Source organism: Branchiostoma floridae, chromosome 11 (genome assembly GCF_000003815.2).
Source record: "Branchiostoma floridae strain S238N-H82 chromosome 11, Bfl_VNyyK, whole genome shotgun sequence".
Lineage (NCBI taxonomy): Eukaryota > Metazoa > Chordata > Leptocardii > Amphioxiformes > Branchiostomatidae > Branchiostoma > Branchiostoma floridae.
In genome coordinates this window covers 10552341-10571742 of record NC_049989.1, presented here as the reverse complement: position 1 = coordinate 10571742, position 19402 = coordinate 10552341, and the positions used below count along the sequence as shown (strand labels likewise).

The window sequence follows — 19402 nt, the reverse complement described above, 5'->3', positions numbered from 1 at the left end:
CAAGACTTTGGACGCAATTATGTAAATTTTAAAAGTCGTCAATTTATGTGTTATTTTTTTCTTATTTCAACCAGATCAAATTGTATCATAGAATAGAACTGTTTAGTACAAGGCCAACGTCGTTGCAAGTAATGTATCGTTCTAAGTGATCATTAATCGTTAAACTTCAAACCTGACACAGAGTTTAACAATGGCGTTTTCAAATCTGTAACGCTGGGGCGACGGTACAGTTTGTACGAGTGACACAATTTCTATTTGACTTTCACGGGCTGTTTAGTGGGCAGAATTTCTTAATTATCACATGCCAAAGCACTCGACCTCATCGTTGACGTTTCAAGCCGTCAACGTGCATCGCATTTGTCACCAAAAAGAGCAAACAGTGGTTGAGTGTTACGGCTATGATTGGGGTCCGCCCGGGACATATTTGCAGTCGACCACAGTAGTGCAGTTGAGTTAGCGTGAATCCGTCTGTATGCACAGCCGGACCGGACGACGTAGTCACCGCCTCCAAAGCTAAAAGACACGGTCACAGTTGCTGTACCTTTTATTACGACGCGGTAACATTTGTCGTATGATTGTTTTACAACTGCCGTACGATCGTAAACTGAAAGCATTAGGATAGTAACGTATGCGTATGTGTTGTACAAAATTCAGCTATCCTCTTACGAAAAAGGAGCCGTAAGATTTTTTTTTCTGTTACATTCTGTTTAGACATCCTAAGCCATCAAAGTCGTACGACAACTTACGACAAAGTGACGGCAACGTTGCAGAATATCCAGTGTAGCTACGGCAGGAACGTCGAACAGCCATAAGGATTTACGCCAACGTTTTCCGTCAGAAGATAGCTGCAATGACCTTAGAACACACAAAGCATAGAAAGATTCATTTTCCCTGTACAGTTTGTTGATCGTTCTGTCAACTTTTCGCAGAGAGAGCGCGCGGAGAGCGCTGTCTTAATGAAATGGGAGTTAAGCAGAAATAGAATGCTGATTCATACTACGGCAAATGTCATTTGAACATCAGGCTATGTTAGGTCAACGTTGACCTGTTATAACAGAAGCCTCACGCGTAAACACACACTATTTCTTGTCACGTGTAACTGTTTATTATGTGTCTATCAATGTAGAAATGACGATTCGTGTTTTTTTGTTGTTGGAATTTTGTAACGGGTAAAAAAGGAACAGCTAAAAGCTCAAAATTGACTGCATTATCATTTTACGTATTTCAAACCCGTGACAAATTCAAAACTGTTTATACGTGGATTCATTTTGTTGCAAACTATTGTAGTTTTTCAATATTGAAAAGTCTCAACTTTGTCAACGATTTAGCCTTGTTGAATGGACAGCATGTCTATCAGTCCCTTTCTTGCACAGGGGTTACATATTTGCAGTCGGTCGACCTTGCCTTTCCCCAACCGCAGTGAATTTCACATTTGTGCAAATCTGTCAGTCTGACCAATTTTACAGCAATCCGCTACGCCCACTCACAATTTTGTGGTCGTTGGGAACGAAGCTTTACCAAGAGACCGCTACTTAACATGTGGCTGTTTAGTTACCAGATTCATACTGAGCTTCATTGCTATCGACATCTGACATTTATTTTGAAAATAAAAGGAGCACAGATTTCATTGATAAAAAACGATTTATACTTTCACGTTTTGTGTGTTTTGTCAGTTGCCATATTTTGCGTTTATAGCGAGAATGCACATGAGAATGCACAAATTCTTTCATTAGCAAAAAAGATACGTTCGGTATAACTGTGCAGACCATATCTGAAAAAAAAGACTTATCTAAGACTTTGTTTTGAAGTGCCTTGTCGTGGTAGGGGGTACTACAAGCGTCAGTTGTTGTGTATCTTCACCTGGCCCCTATGCGTGCGGACTAGCGAGCATTGCCACGGGACCGTACCCTCTACATCCTTTCTCCTCTCAACGCCAATTTGCGCTTCAAAAGTCGGCATTTCCTGAATTTGCGCTCACTGAAATTTTCGACAGCCGTTAGCGCGAAAATTTGTTATCTCGGCTTTGTGAGGTAATTGAGTGTTGTCCGCTAGCACTGTCGGAGTACCTGTTCCCAAATGACCCCTTTTGACCGAACATAGCGAATCACCGGTTTGCTTTTCTGTCCCCTATTCACAACTTGTCATCGAGGTTTTAGAGACGACGGCCTGTGGTAATTTTACCACATTTTAGCATGGCTGTCGCGCGCCTTCGTTTTTCAACAATACCTCAATTATCATTTCCAATTAGAGGTGTTGTTGCCTCAGGCTTCAGACCTGACCTTCCTACACAGCTGTCACAGTTGGTAGATGGATGGTCGTATTGGCAGGAAAACAACACACAAGGACAGTGGTGAGCAAATGGAACCATGCATTAGTGTGAAAAACAATTGACTTAGCTGAGACTTATTTTTATCTTTTTTTCTGTACATGTGCGGTCATGTGAATGTCGGTAGCTATAGGAAGGTTAGGTTCGGGTCGTTCAAAATTCGGGTGTGTGACGTCGCGCAAAATTCTGCTGTCTTGTTAGTTATTTCTTGTCGTTAGTTGCTTCTGTCACAGCCTGCTTGAACATTCAACTCCATTAATATCTTACACTGAACTGCCTACGACAATTTTGACCATGCTCTTAGTGAAACACTGCATGCAATGGATGTCTTCTCGAGTAGTGTCTTATAAACATCGTGCGACTGCCTACGACAATTTTGACCGCGCCTAGTAAAACACTGCAATGAATGTCTTGTCGAGTAGTGTCTTATAAACATCGTGCGATTGCCTACGACAATTTTGACCGCTTTAGACATACAACAGTTATATAGTCGTGCGACTGTTGTTGTCCATGACGTCTCAGGCGACGGTATTTTTAGGCTGTCTAAAGAGCAATAAATGTCTTGTTGAGTAGTGTCTAATAAAATAGTGTGCATACGACAACAGAAAGCAAGGTCACGGCGTGTACCTCTCTAGATCACTGCTACTGAATGGAGTCTGGGCGTACAGTTGTGCTTGTTTTGGTAACCACTTCCTCAGTGAACAATGGAAAGCCTCAAAAGTGTCTGGGATGATGTATTGGGAACGGACAAACGTCCCATGGAACACTTGGTTTGTCGAGTCACTTTACATTGTAAAGCATTTCCAATGGGTTGTCTGTAACTCACCACGATATTTCTTATATCTTTTTTTTTCTGACAGTCGACCGAGAAGGGATAGATGGCACTAAAGATGAATTCACACATGCCTATAATTTCAAGTCCGTATGAGGTCCGTATGAGAGTTTTAGCCACTACCAGGCTCCACAGGTCACTGAAAAAATAGTAGAAATTGGACAAATGTTGCGACCTGAAACGAATGTGCGTAGCTTTAAATTTTCATACTGAGTATAACATTCAAAGTGTTTTGTGTTACTGAAAAGACAACAAAACAAAGAGTTTTTTTTTTACAATTCGTTGAGTCACCTGTCAAATTTCGTTCGCAGAGAGAGCAAGAGCGCAAAATCCTAGCGGAAAGGGGACCAGAATTGGATTCGTGTTATCCCTGACTTAATTATTGAAATATGATGCAAGACGTACACAAAACGTTGAAAATTTAAAAATCGTTCTTAATGTATGAAGTTCGTACAGTGATGCCAAATGTCAAGCCGCCGCACGGGTTGCAATGACAATTGTAGATACAATATTTATATAATATACGTACATTACACGTCTATTAGATGCTGACAAAAAGACCACAATCCCACACCAACGCTAAATCTTACTACAATAAGATAAGAGTAATCTTATTCGAGTGCCAAATTTAGCGTGCAAACAAAGTTAAACTTTACGAGCGGTCGAACAAAAAGGTTGGCCAAATTTACCCCCATAAACTACTGATACAGTTTGCCCTGTTCGCAGTCGTGGGCTACCTACAATGACCCCTTTACATTTTACAAATGTTTGTCAGTATTAGTTCACGTGACCCTCCCTTTCTTACACTTGACCCCTACGCTGGATATTCAGCTTGGTCAAATGTCGTCGCGTGTCTTACATTTCTGACATTCTGAGTCCCCCCCCCCCCCCCTCACACACACAGTCACAATCCTTCAACTCCCACTCTAGTAAAGCAATAAGGCCACCTAAGCAATATATTAGCACGAGTAAGGGTTGTAGAACTTTAACTATCAACGTTCACATTTTGGGGCATAAGATGAAGCAACTCTTATCCATTCCATGCCAACATTCAAGGAGCAAATATTCGATACGGCAGTACGTGGCGCGCGCGAGGACGCCGTAGAGTCTACTTTTTGTGGGGTACATTATTTAAGGAATCCTAGCGCGGCTTGTTTCTGCGCCGTTTTTAACCACTCAGAGTATGAAATAATGATGTAAATGTGGAAATATAGAGTAGTCGATATCAATTTCATACAGATTGCTTTATCCAGATTATTTCCAATATTAACGCTCTAATATTGCTTAGGTTGCCTTTAGTCCGTATCGAAATAAAGTGAGCTTCCGTGGGAAGCTAAGGAGACACAGCCGGCCACCAAGACCGAGGGTTTGGTAAAGCAAATACCGCTACACCGCGGCCCTTAACTTAAGCCTCGAGCAAAGTAGAGAGCTTGGCTATCCCTCCATCTCTTCCCCCCATCGAAGGTTGGAAACAGAGTACCCATAGAGGTTACAGGGTTATGTTTTAATGGCAACACGCCTGCTAAAATTGAAAGGGGTAAACATATACCCCCTTTGTCATTGTTATCACCCGGGTCAACTTGAACTCTTATTACTTCTATCCACTCGGCGCCGCTCTAAGAAGATAGAATAATAAACTCCGCAACGATTTGTAAAACTAATCTGAAAATGGTCGGATTGGAATGCTAGACGTAAGTCTGTATAAGAGGAAGGATTATAGATGGATAAATAATATTTTGCTTGCGTCTGTTTGGAAACTGATAGGGGCATAGAGGGCGTTATGAAAGAGTGTTTTTGTCTCCGCTTTTCTCTCAAACTCCTAAAATAGCCGCGAGTCGAAGTAGCGGTTAGAGTCGTTTACACTGTAATGAGCGCATGGCGCGTTGGGGAGGGTCTGAGCTGTTCCTTACTTGAGAGGGGCCGGTGGTGGACTGTTGTCTTCCCTGACTGCTTCAAGTGTTTTTAGGCTACATAGTTACCAATTAGCTTTTCCCTCCCCCAGTGGTGGTATGCAGGGTATCACGTTAACATTTGTAGCCTTACATTTGAATGACCGGTACCAAGAATGTGGGATCTTTTATCGATTCCAAAAGTCATTTCTCACTGTAAGTGTACGCGTTTAAGAGAAACATAGATGATGCTCTATCAAACGACATTTACAAATTTCGTGTACTGGGTTCCAACATGTTCCCTTCTGGACATCAGTATTTAGATCTAAAGTAACGGTGCTTGGCTTCACAGACAAGCAGAAGACGTGGCTATAGCTATTTTGATGACAAATTACAATCTCTATAAACTACTTTTGCTTGCTGAAAAGCTAACTTTCTATTGACCACAAGAAGAATGATAATGTATTCAATGATTTTCCGTGTTCTTTTTTTTTTACAAGTAACAGATGACCCCTGCTTTACGTAATACCTTAACTTGTGATTACAGGATTCTACAAATAAAATGCAGGTAGGGTGAACAATAGCAAATCGCGGATCGAATCCTGAACCACGCGCAACACAAATTACTGTTACCGCATTCACGACAAACTACTATTATGCATTTTGGGACTGTTTTGTAGAAAAGAAAAATCCCCCCCCCCCCATGCATATGGTATTTACAGTTGTAGCATTACAGTTTAAACATGGAATAGCCACGTTTAAATTCCTACACCATAGTCCGGTATTATTCTATAAATCCATTGATTTGAATGTTCACCTCATGATGATGTTCGTCCATCGGGAGTCTGTATGTTCACCTCATACAGGCACTATTTTAGGCAACTGACACAGAAGTACCACAGACAGTGCGTAATCTATGGCGTACTTTTCTTGTATGATTTGTATGCTTTTCAAAATACGCACTACAAGAGTCGCCACTGTCAGCCTTCAGTGCAGTTATTAATCTCAATAATTTAGGTTCGTACTTCGATAGATTTAAGTCATGATTGTTTGCGCATGTGGCTACATTTCGCAAGGTTAACACAATGATTCCATACACAGAGATCTGACCAAACAAAAACTTTCATCTTATGATTGGACCAATTTTCAGAGATAGTTAAAGTTATGCATTTCAACGGCTTTAGCTAGTTGAGAAATTCCATTTTGGTCCTGTAGCTGTTGTCTGCATTTGTCTTATGGAGGTGTGTGGTTTGCTACAATCCACCATGCCTCCCGAGGGGTTATGGATAGTGTTAGATAGTCAGTTCGCGGTATGCGTATGGGTAAAATTTTATAATTCTTCTTCGGAATTAAGTAGCTGAAACCCTAGAATGGCGAAAGTCCATTAATTCTCATTATAGGCAGCGTAGTTTATGAATTTATTTGCAAGTTTATTCCACGAGGGCTAATTGCAAGTACATGGTATAAACATAGGAGATATATAAGTGACAATGAACAGTTATAAACAATATTCTACTCTAATATTAGTGTTGGCTATTTCTAATCAGGTTGGGTTTGACTTCTCTTTTTTTTGGAAGCAGAGGGAGCTGAAAAGCCCCACATTTTGTACAATCTGTGGGTTCTGCGATTTCAAGAGAAAAGTGGTTTTCTTTTCGTCTATGAATGTGGGGAAGTTGGGATATGCCTTTGTGCCTTCTCTAGAATAGATAGAGACAATATATCATAAGGTTGTTACTCACATGTCCGTTGTCGTCTAGTAGGTTGTTGGTCAGTTTGAGCTTGTCGAACGAGACGATCTGTTTCATCCACTGGGCGCCCTTAGCGGGTGAGTCCGGGTGAACGTGGATGCGCCTCGGCATGTCCGGGTCGGCCTTCCCCGCTACCAGCCAGGACGAGCTGTGGAAAGCGTACCGGTAACGCTTGTCGTCCACAGGAACAAAGTCCATGAGCAAAATGTAGTCAGACATCGGCTCCAGGCCGAACATTTTTACTTGGAACGTCGGGAACATTCGTCTGTGGATAGAAATTAAAAAGAAAAAAAATGATGTACATACGATTATTTCATTGATTCGAATAAAACAACGACAGCGTGGACTGAAAATAGCCTCTACCAAACTCCCAAGGTCGATGGAAAATTAGTAGAAATTGGCCAAATAGACTTGAAAAAACAACAGTACCAGGTCGCAAACTGTACTCCTCGGCCAACCAACTCCTCCTGTGTTTTCTGTCTATTAATATTTGGCCAATTTCTACTATTTTTCCATTTACTCAGTTGGGAGCCTGGCAGACGCTAGAATGAAAACTGTAAAACTTGTAAATTTACAACGGCCACTTGTTTCACATTTGACAGGTCAGACGACTAATTTTATAGACAAAAAATAACGATCATGCGTGTTGTATGTTTTGATTCTGATTCTGATTCTTACTTCAACACGTACTGTGCATTATATTCCGAATATCATAGAATGAAGGATCATATAATTACGTTTCTCAATGATCGCTGTCTAGTGCAAAAGAGGGTTACATGAAAAGAAGGAAATACATTTTGGACTTACGATGGCACTTATATGTTTGCCATCGGTATGATTTTCTCCCCTGAACATTTATGCAAAATAAAGCTTTTCAACATAATAAAAGATGAATTTGTGACAAGATTCTTCACGTTTAAGGTATCAGAATGAATAATTAATATGTGAAGTAACTCTCTCATAAAAAGTTATTGTCATGGAATGAATAGCTAATAATTGAAATTGCAAGTATAATCACACAGTTATACAGTTCTGAAAAAAAAATCATAGTGCGAGGGTCTTCAGAGGCGAATCTGTTTGAGCGTCCAACGTTGAACACATTTTTGCCTAATCGCTACCATCTTAACGGAAGCGTTGTCTCCTCACTTCGTTTAGCTTTCCCACGGTAAGAATGTCAAATATTACAAACGTGATTTCTCCCATATGAGGCAAAGTCCCAACATTGCGGTTTATGTACGTAGCGTACGGACCGCTCTAGAGAGCGTCGCTCTTAAGTTAAATACTGTGTTTTTGCCGTATCAACAGTTTAGACATATACCAGCACTGCATATAATATACATTAAAACACGTGAAAAGTAGACATATAAGCTTTAACCAAGTTCAGCGCCTATTTCAGCACTTTCCGTTATGAATTTCGATATGAGGACTCATGTTAGCATTTTTGGGCATTAATATTTGAAATGCACTTTGTTATAAATCGCGTATATGACCGCAGACTTAGATTGAAGGTAAGCCGACCATACACACATGAGAGACTGCTCAAGTGTGGCTTTGTCGCTTATTTTTAGTTATCACATAGGTAAATTGGCATTATAAAAGTTTGAACGCTTATTAACCCTATTCAGACCGGGCTTTTTTGGTCATCCCTGGACCGGGGGGGGGGCTTTTGAGGCCCTCCACTTTGAAGTCCTATAACTCTAAAACGACGTGCCGTAGGGCCACCAAATGTTTAGGACATGATATCGACATAATATCTGACAAGTATTTGACGTTTGACGTTACGTTGACGTAAGATGACGTAATAATGACGTCATCAATTTGATTATATTGGCCGGACCCATGAAAAAAGGGTATTCTCAGAAAACTTCAAGTTATTCTACAAAAATGTAACAACAAGTGCAGATAACAGAATAATAATGTTTATTACGACTTGCGTTGCCAATAGCAACATCAATGACGTCAAAATGACGTCATAAAATGACGTCATACACATCTAAGATACCAGTTGGGCTCCGCCATATTATATCCACCACCTTGAATTTTTAAAAATACTTTTTTTGCAACAAATAATCACAAAGGGCAATGGAAATAGACTTAATTCATTCATTTAGATGGTTTTTGATGAAAAAATACCAGGTAGTTATAAATTTTAAGGGATAATTAGCTCGTTATTCTTGATCTGGCCATACGGTCCGCCATCTTGGATTTTGGGCCGATGACGTCATCAAATTAGCATAATTTATGCATATATAATTATGAAAGATATGCTAGATAATATAAGATTTTATTTATGTAACAAAATAGCAGTAATATAGCAAATAAATGTGAAAAATACATTGTTAGAACCAAAAATAGTGATTTTTGGCAAAACAGCCTGTCAACAAACGGTTGCCATGGCAACACGAAAATATGGAAAATTTGTCAAACTTCGTGAAGTTGTTGCCAACAATATTTTAGGAAAACTCACCAAATTTGGTGGCCCTAGCGTAAGCCGTTCTGGCGTTATAGGACATCAAAGTAGGCGCGGGCCTCAAAAGCCCCCCCCCCCGGTCTGAATAGGGTTAACGACAGACTTATGAAATTTGCCCCCCCCCCCCCCAACACATGAGAAAGACTACACTGTACCATATTTGAAACCTTTGCTTTCCACAGGGGTTAAGTTTTTGCAATGTGTACACCAAGGTGTGTGGTCGGCCATGTAGCCACGTCATCCACTCCAAAGAAAAACACTTAAATGTGCCGCAAAAGTTTAAAAATAAATAAATTTTCATACTTTCAATTTCTTCTCCGCGATGATCAAAGTTACATACCACAATTGGTACATAATGTTAACGCCTCTCCTATTAATTGAACGTCTAACGGAATAATACTTTGTAATCTTTATTTCCACGTTCTTTTATCTTTTCCCCGAATCGTATTGGTCTGTGTCTATATCATAGATACAAGTTTAGATGTAGTAATTAGCTTTCTAGCTATCTACAAAACTGTAGCCCAAAATCTCGACCAAAATATATGTCTGGTTACGTCGGATATTGCTCAACACACCCTAGCCTGGTCTCTGTGTTTCCTGACCCGAAACACACAATCCAGGACTACTCCACACTACGAGGACCTTGTTGACACATATATAGTTATCTAGAACAACAATAACGCCCCGGCTTAAAGGTCCTTTTCTAGTTTTGAAGAGCTATGTAAACAGAAGCTATTACTGCAACAATATTCGGTGCTGATTACGATATGGGGTTACTAGTATGCCGCGGACAACGGGGTCACACCCCGATCTGGGCATGCGTGCTGTACGGTCTCTGTACAGAGGGAATATTTATTTACGTCACATAAATCTCAAGGACATTTTTATACAGTAGTTAATTGATGTGGGATAACACTGGAACTGATCTGGCTACAAAGACTTTATATGGCGTCTATTTTTGGGCAAAACGTACGAATTAGCCTTGATGACATCCGCTCAATTGGAACGAGTGTCTGTAAAAAAGTCTTTTAAGTAGGACGCTCTTTTCTTGACATAAACAAGAAACATTCTTTAAGCTACATGATATCTAGGACTCAGGCTTTGCAGGTAAATCTTAAAAAGTCAAAACGACCATCTACATTCAAATTGCTAACTGTGTCCACTAAATTCAATGACTACACACTGTTACAGTTACGGATACAAATCTCAAGCGTTACCGCAAAATCAAAGCTACGTAGAATTGCGATATACGGTATAACTTTGCACCAAAATGAACTGTAAGTAGTTAGCGCTATGATATGTTCCTAGTTAGCCGGTGCCAACAGTTATGCCAACACTTAACCTCCAACAATCGTCGGTCATTAATAACTGGTCGACCTGAATTTGTCAAGCGGAGATGCTGAAATGTCCCCGGGCTAGAACGCTTCTGAACTCCGGTCTAATGCATCCAAGCCATGTATCAAGTTGGGTAGGGGCCTATCTACGTGTACGCCGTTTTCCAGGCACTGTAAGTTACAACGTTTATAGACTTTTAACATCAGTAACGTTACTACTATAGTGGACATGTTGTTGACTAAAGCTTTTGACTGATAAACAACAAGCATGTTTGAAAACATACCTTTTTTCGTGGTTTAACGAAGTGCTTTGTATAATGTAAAGTTTGCCATAGTTTCTAGATGTTCTTCTGTTTTTTTCAGGACCAAATTGCAAATGAAGAAAATACGAACCGACCATTGCTTTTTGCTGCCATGCCAAATATTACCTTATTTTTTGTTAAGGAATATATCTTGGATATATTAACTAGTACGAAGCGTTGAAGTTCCAATATATTACACAATTTCACAATCTACTATGTAATAAACGTTTCTACTAGTATTTTTGCTGAAATAAGCATAACTGTTTTCAACCCTGTTGAAACATACAGTTACCCTATAAGGGCATAACATTTCTAGCTTTAGACTTATGTACGATTCACTGCCAACATAAACACAACACAACAGCCCATTCAATGTTTGTAAACTTGTGGTAAACCGCTCTATCGAACTTTTTCTTTATCTGATAAAATTTTGTTTACAGTTTAGGAGTTTTTGCTTACGGTTAAGGTAGGGTCTTGTAGCTGTTCATTTTCCATAGTGTACATATAGTCTGTTTCATTCTAAGAGAAAATATGAGCATTTTATATGAGCATGCCATTTAATTTTGTATCATTTGACATGTCGAGGAAAAAAGGCCGAAATATTAGAAAGGCTTCGTTAAGTTTCCTCAATTCTTCAGAACATCATAATAGCAGAAAAAACTGAATTGTTTGAAAGTCCTAATTTTGAGTAGATAAGCTGCAAGTAAATGAGGATTGCCACAGAAAACTCTGCTGCACTTGCCTCAACCAAGGGACTATGTATACCGGATTGTCATAGGAAAAATATTTTTCGAGAAACATTTCAATGTGTATCAAAATCATTGTTCTATGTCTTACGCCTATGGACAAAAAACTAATGCGTATTTTATCAAAAGCAATGTGACCATTTCTAAAAGAGCAAAGACTACTAGCTAGACGTATTAAAATGAGAGTTGGAAACAAAACGTCAATTTCTTGTCGCAAACGACAACATCAGGGCACGCTTAGAGTTGGTAGATTCCATCAAATATGTCAAATCTGAGTGAGGTAGCAACCTACATATTCCAAATAAAAAGGATGTAGTATATAGGATGTAGAATATATTTTTGTTGAATAATTTTCTAGGGTGAAATCAACTCAAAACTACCGTGTCCTTACTTGCTTGAGGCTATACACAAGGTAAACCTGGCGAGTGTAAATTGGCTATGTGATCAGTACGGCACTGTTGTAACTTATGGGTACAGTATCTTTCCGACTGGACACAGTGCTTCAGACCAGCACAGGGCTGCTAACTCCTGCATTTCAAGTCTGGGCTATCAAAGATAGACCACAAAAGCTACAAACATTCACCAGCAATGGGGACAGTGCGTGTCAGGTCGTGACTTATGTACTGTCGACAGACTGCAGACACCGCAGTGACAACGGGGCATACGTCTTCCCACACTAGTTTTACGACGCTACAGACGATCGAACGTGGCACAGTTTTTTGGCGGGAGAACGTCGTCAGACGACACCTCGTAAATTTTCCACCAAACAACCGTTAGTAGGTCGATAAGGCAAAACCGTTAAACCCTTGCGCACGGTCAGTTTGACACGCCCGGGCTTCTGTTCAGAAACTTCCTAACTTGAGGCAGACATCTTCGGCAAGTCAGGCCTGATGACAGTGCCGTTTTGGCGGGTAAAAAACTGCAGACGATAGCCACAGACATTTCTGTCAGCCCGGGAGGAAGTGAATGACATGCCTATCTTACTATCCATCGACAGCTGAGGTAAAGCAACACGTAACCTAATTTTCTTGGGTAAAGAAAGCGCGTCCCATTTTTGTTTTCAAGATGGCGGACTTCTAGCAAGATTCTCGCTCATAGATATGCCAACTTCATATGTGCTTAGCGTCATTTGTAGACTCTTTGAACTGCCGAGACTTCGTTACGTAACATTATTTTTGTATGAGCTAGTCGATTTTACGATTCTAAAACGAAAACTTTCATCAATATAACTGCTCTAATTATCCAGATCATCGCACTTTACTTGTCGTATTTACGATCAACACGAAGTGTGGTATATGTACTTCTAGAACAGAACAAAACTGTACTGAACTTCTCCTAGTAAGATCGTGATAAAAGATCGTGCGGTTTGGTGGTGGGAAAGCGGGTTTTCTTCTGTCATCATGTGTTGTCCCGATTTCGTATGTATAAGCCAACAAATTGAGAGCAGAGTACACAGTGTCGAGAGGGATTTTTGTACAGGTCCTTCAGGCGTTGTGTGTGCAGGCATGGCTGGGAACCATGGACAGAGACACGGCCTGAACACCGTACAATATTTACCGAGAGGCCTTCAGGCGAGAGACAGTCAAACAATTTAAGACACCGACCCTATGTCGTTCTGACACGGGAGGCCGGCCGAAATGGCTGCCACGTTATGCAACTATCTCTGATCAAAGCTTAGGCAAACACATCCAACCCCCGCCCGGTAAACTCTCAACAAAGGAAGAATACATAACGGCCTACGCTAGGGCGGGGAAATGCACTTTTTCGCAAACACGGACACTGTATAACCGTCTTTCCGCGAAGGTCAACGACTGGAAGAAAAACAAAGTTTTTCCCAGGAGGGTTTAGCCTGACTGGCGTGCAGAATTATTTCAGGCGACAAAAATGCAGGGTTAAGACAACAATTTTGTGCGTGTGTGGCGGTCGCCATATAACCGTGCACATTTCGGTGCTATGGTTCACGGTGACTTTACTTCGCAAACGACTGAGATATACCTTGCTCCATTACATTCTAGACATTTTGAGATACAAATACTACCTACACGTTAATAGAAAGGAATGCACAGTCCAATACACTGGTAAAAGATAAAAGAAACAGTATTGTAGTACACAACAATTTTTTATGTTAGATTTTTCCAAACTTTCTCTCCAGCCGTATTTCTTGCTGTAGCAATTGCAGTGCATTTTCCTCATATATTTCAAGAAATTTCGCGATTAAATATGTAAAAAATCAGTAAACCTATACCTTAAACAAATCGTTGTATTGTACTTGATCTAGTCAGTATGTGTAGCTAAATTAGGGCTAATTATGTTAGAAAAATACTTGCAAATACTTTGTAATGTAATAACATTTTACGGCGAAAATTTGGTCTTATTGGTGGTAACATACGAGAACCTTGCGTAAAAATATATTTACGGATTTGACTCCTTTTGATTCCTTCCCAATAAACGGTGTCCTATATTGTCCTAAGAATGAATAGGCTAACTTATAAAATGCTTTCCTCTGCACTAATGCACGATACTACAACTTTGCGTATTTCAGGGAACATTGGTGATCAAATGTTTCACCTTACAAGCTGTAGTTAACATGCGATGGCAATTATATTATTGTTACAAAAAGGACTTGATATTTGTATCGCTGTATGTGGAATTACAAATTCAAATTATGTCGTTGTTAACAATTAATTTAAACACTTCGCTTAGTTTTTATGTGGTAAATTACAACATAGGGTGGCAAATTTTACTGATGTACTTTTGTGGTCTCTTTACGAAATTATTCCTTTCTTTAGCAAAAGGTTATAAGAAGATAAAATATGGCATTCGTGTGAATCATAAAGTATTCTTTAGCTTCGGCTAAACTGGGTCTTTTCGTTGGATCCACATTTTCAACCATAATATACTGGTGTTGGCATTTTGCAAGTTTGAGACAGTAGAGTTCTTATTTCGGCAGCGTCTTGAAAGTGAGTGAGACGCACATGTGGAAGATACATTGTGTATAAGACGTGGGGTTTTAGTCCCTTGACTGTGTACATAAAAGCGCTGGGTGGCAGTCTATTAATATCAAACTGCGAGAAAGATAACAAATAATGTGCCGGGGCGTATGTTTCAGTCGGGGCGGGCTGTGGCACAGGCCCTCCCGCCGGGAACAGCACAATACACACCGCATTATCGGCGTGCGAAGCTCGTCGGGGGTAGTCTGTAAAAACCCACTTAGACAGAGAACGATAATACCTCGTGCAAACAGATGCTATCATGGCGGGCGCTCGAAGCTCACGGCCGGTTTGTAAACCATTGAGAACACGGCTCGACAAGGCCCGGTCCACGCTCACTTCTGTTTTCCCCATCATCCCCACACATCAGCCACTAACTTGACACTAAGTGTGAGTGCATGTTGACATAGCCGGGAGATAATAGCCTCTCTTTGGTTTAACTGCCGACTGTGGGGGAGGTTGGCCGAATCTTGGTGGCCTTAAAAATCCAGAAACCAGTCCTAAAACATCTGGACATTAAATCCTAAAGCGTGAGTTACGGGCCGTACGACGCACGGGTCGGGCCATCTTTCATTATTTTTCACCGATAACGTCACGGCGTGTTTTGATGACATGGCTGTCCCAACATCAATTGGCGCAAAGAATGTCCATTGAATCAAATGTGCTCGGGTCACCCAAGATCTCGACCCAACGCCGACATATCTACGTTATTAAATATCCTCGGCATTGTTCGCTCTTACCCGGGGAAGTTTTTAAAAGGAACTGTAATGGCGGTGGCGCTGTGTCGTCTGACCGCACATTGTTTTCTCCGCTAAAACAACCCCAACGTTTGTGTAAGAAGGTTTTTCCTAACATGCTGGCAACATTCAGAAGACTTGAACCCGTGAACGGGTGAAATCTTGTGTTTTCGTGGTCTCGACTCGACAGCAGAGACGTGTAAAGGGCAGAGCACTTCCGCGGCTGGGAGTTTTGTTTTCCGGTCGCTCATGTTTTGCGCCTCCCCCCATTTCATGCCAATTTGCAACGATAGGATCGGGGCGATGGGGGGCCAAAAATAAAACTACCAGAACCGACTACACCACTCAAAACTTCCTCAACACCCTTAAGCACACCCCCAGTACCGATTAAACTCTACTTACAGAAGCTGTGGGTTCCTACCTAGCCCTGCGTACTGTCAGAGATATCACCCTGTCGTTTCTTGTCACTGAAAACTAGGACAATTTGACAAGAGGGTGACCACGTCGGAACATGGACGCCACGGTACATTTAACGGTACAAGTGACGGGAGAGAAGATACATACCTCCCCGCCTTGGTCACGATCATCTCGGTCCCCAGCTCGTGAAACTCGTCCCACAACGCTTTCATCTCCAGCATAACCTTAACATTGGCAACTTTGGGGTTCTGTTTCCTCTCGTCTTTAACTCCATCGTTCAACAGGTTATTGTTCTCGTTTCCGTTCGGGAGCCCGCCTCCGTTCCGGCACGAGTCCATCCCCGGGATGTCGTAGGCCTCGCCTCGGGCCTGGGTGACGCCGAACGCCGACGGGTGTTCCGTCATGTGCGCTAGCTGGTGCCCCGGCATCCGCTGGTTGCTCAACATACAGCTCGCTGGATGGGGAGAAAGAAACACAACCAGATCATCAGGGGGTCGATAGCGTTCGTCCTTTAAACAACAAGCAGGCCTAGAAATCTTCTAAATCTTTCTTAAGAGGGTTTAGACGGGATGTTATCTTCCCAGAGGACAGCTCCCCGTACAGATGGCCAGGGGAAGGCAGTAGTGTTAGTAGTTAGGTAAAGACCCTCGCGTTTTACCGTATGGTTGGCGGTAGCCTACCCTTCTCGTATTGCCAGAAGGCGGGTCTGGCACGGACTAAAAGCCGCCTAAGCTCTCTTGTTTTAATTTCAAGGCCCAAACGTCTATGAGATAAGCCAATCTCCATTCCGTACTGCGTGGATAGGAAGCGATATCGGTTACAGTCTTAATAACCTTTAATCGATGTTTGGATTCCATAAGAGAATTACTTTCCTATACATTTACTGTTGCACAAGTAAAAAAATATACAGTATACCCGAAATGTGGTTTGGTGCCACCTCGTCGCCTAATAACACTATCCAGCTTTGACACGTTGACGACTCCTTCACGTAATTACTTCATTCGGCGGCAAATTTGTAGCGGAACGAATTAAGGAACCCCACTTCAGCTCCAGCCAGTCAAACGTCACAAAGACAAATACAGTGCCACAACCGACACCAGTCCTTGTCGCTACGGACATGTCCGAGGGGTCTACTCGGGCCTGACTAGACTAGACTACCGACAGCATTCAGTCATACAAACCTTCCATCTCTCTGGGTATCGATGAGTACTGCATCCCCCAGTCTTGTCCGTCGTCTAGTCCTTGGTCTTTACCGTGCAGGTCGCTCATAAGAAGTCCTCCCTGTTCTGAAGCAGATATCAGTGATGCTATGCTGAAGGCATTGGCTTTAGGCGATAGCGGACTGTTGGCTTCCATGTCCCGCACACACACACCGCTCCCAGACCGCGGCGTCTCGCCCCGGACCGTCTCAGGCACAGCGCGCGCGCCCTCTCTCCACAAAAGTTCTCACTTCCGCTCTGATAAGTAAGAAAAAGGGGGTTGATGTAGTGCAAGCAAAATAGCTGACAATGGGGGAGTTTTAGGAGAGTTGGATTTAGATAAGGCGTTGCACGCGGAGCGATAGTACGAGGACGCGGCGGCTTATCCACTGGTCTACTACTCCGTCTCCCATTCAGGGGCTGCGCCCTTCCCAGCACAGGAAAGCAAACAGAACGCCTTTTGCTATTGTTCCGAAGACTGGACGTGTATGGCGAGGTTGTTCCCGCTACACTGAGTGAGGATACAGATGCTGAGAGGAAGACTCGTTCATCATCCAGTCATGCCGCCCCTTCCCGGCTTGCCCCTCGGTGCGCACGCACACGTACCCAGGAGTGGGAGCATGTCATTGGTACTAATTAATAACCCACGTCAATCATTGCAGGATTACGGGTCCATCACATGTAGCCTGTGTCAGGCCCACTGTTTATACGCACAAGCCCTCCCTCCCCCTCCCTACTACTACTACTCCCAACAGACGATCTCTCTCACCCGACTTCAAATAAACTCCGGTGTAATGCAGTTAGTCTCGCTAAACACGCCACCAACCCTTCAGGTAACCTCAGTATGGCCACGTCACCTATACGGGAACACACTCAACATGAGAACAAAAATAAAACGTCTTTACTGAGACTTTGTAGGAAGGAAAGACTCTTGCTTGGCGGGGGTTGCGAGAGAGCAAATTTCTTGCTCAGATTCGCCGTAAATCATGCCAGAAAACAGCCGGCTAGGCATTGGCTGGAGATAACAGGGCACAGATTTGATGAGACACGTCTTATTTAGCCTGAATGGTTGGAGTGGGGGTGAAGTGCGCCCCCTCCTGTTCGGGTCAAGGCCTCGGGGAGCCCGCCGAACTCCTTCCCAAGACTTCGCCGGTCCTAGGGGATGCGACTCCTGTCAGTCTCCAACAGGCAAGAGATGTTCTATTTGTTTTTCTTGTTTGTGGGGGGATGGGTAGATGTCCTCCTCGCGGCCGTTTGGACGACCACACGGTAGCTACTAAACGGTCGCCATGGTGACGTTCAAGCGCCACTCCCTGCAGTCTCCAAGCAGATGTAAGACATCAGTTCATTTTGTGACTTTCACGAGTCTTTAGCTAGTGATTTCTGTTCCTTCTCGTCTTGAGAAGGCCGAGACAATACGCATCACTAATCTACATTCACATCTTTGGCGTTTTTATATCGGGTACCATTTTCCTTATATCTTGCGGCCAAATCTATGACTTTGCCGGCTCTTACTCCGCGACGGAACAAACCATACGAAAACGGCACAAAATAGAAAGCCCGATAAAAACGCCAAAAAACAGCCGGAGCCTAACCTCTTCTTAACGCATCACTGGAAAGAAGTCTCCAAACCACAGCATAAAGATTTGTGCAAGAAGCCATAGTTGTATCTCTACTTGTGTATCACCCCCTTCACTGTGGTGTTATTTTCTTCTTCCAACCGTTACTAGAGTTTCTCTAGACAAACTTCCCCTTGAGATTGATTGCCCAGGGCGAGGAAACCAGTGCTTTGTCCTTCCTGTCAGTTGCCATTAGAACGTGTGTTGGGGTTTGGGAGTGACCAAGGGGGGAAGTTTACAATCCAAATCCGGCTGGGGGACCCATCAATCTTTTTTCACTGGCAAACCAGATCTGTCTGATCTTTCCAAGCAGATGTAAAATAGGGCTTCCGCTTGTTTTTTGTACGTCTGTTTTGTTAGTGTTTTGTGTTTGCCTGGTTGTCTTCTGTAGGCGTCGCACAGATCGCAACAAGAGTGAAAATATAGTCTCTACCAGACTCCGGCCTAGCCGAATAGTAATAAAGGACGTTGGCTTAAGTTAGGAATAAAAGCCTAGTAGTAGTAGTACGGGTTAAATGACCTAGGAGTGAACTGGCCGGCCTGGCCGAATAGCAATAATACCCCTCTCACATTGGCGAAAATCGATCGGACGACGATTCTAGGGCAATCGTCCGAGCCTCGCTTATAATGATAACTTTATTGCACAACAATTGTACAAGGTACAAAATATGGCTTATATGTGACAAAGACGGTTTTCAGGTAAAAAATGCGCGCAACCCTCTGTCGATATCAAATATGGCCGATCTTCCATTGATACGGCGGAAGATCGTGGATAATGTGACAGGGGGTATAA

The 19402-nt window shown here is 42.3% G+C and overlaps 1 protein-coding gene across 2 annotated transcripts in view; it reads right to left on the bottom strand.

Moving 5' to 3' along the window:
• The window catches only part of LOC118425935 (T-box transcription factor TBX1-like), a 32377-nt gene extending 14701 nt beyond the window's left edge, over positions 1-17676 (bottom strand). Inside the window, exons 1-3 of one of the 2 annotated variants that reach the window (XM_035835104.1) lie at positions 16973-17676; positions 15939-16245; positions 6787-7060 (exon numbers count right to left, since the gene is read on the bottom strand). In XM_035835104.1, coding sequence (XP_035690997.1) covers positions 6787-7060; positions 15939-16245; positions 16973-17147 — 756 coding nt within the window. In that variant the 5' untranslated portion in view covers positions 17148-17676. The remainder of the gene's footprint in view (positions 1-6786; positions 7061-15938; positions 16246-16972) is intronic. The other variant, XM_035835105.1, reaches the window with a different exon arrangement.
• Positions 17677-19402: the final 1726 nt, after the last annotated feature.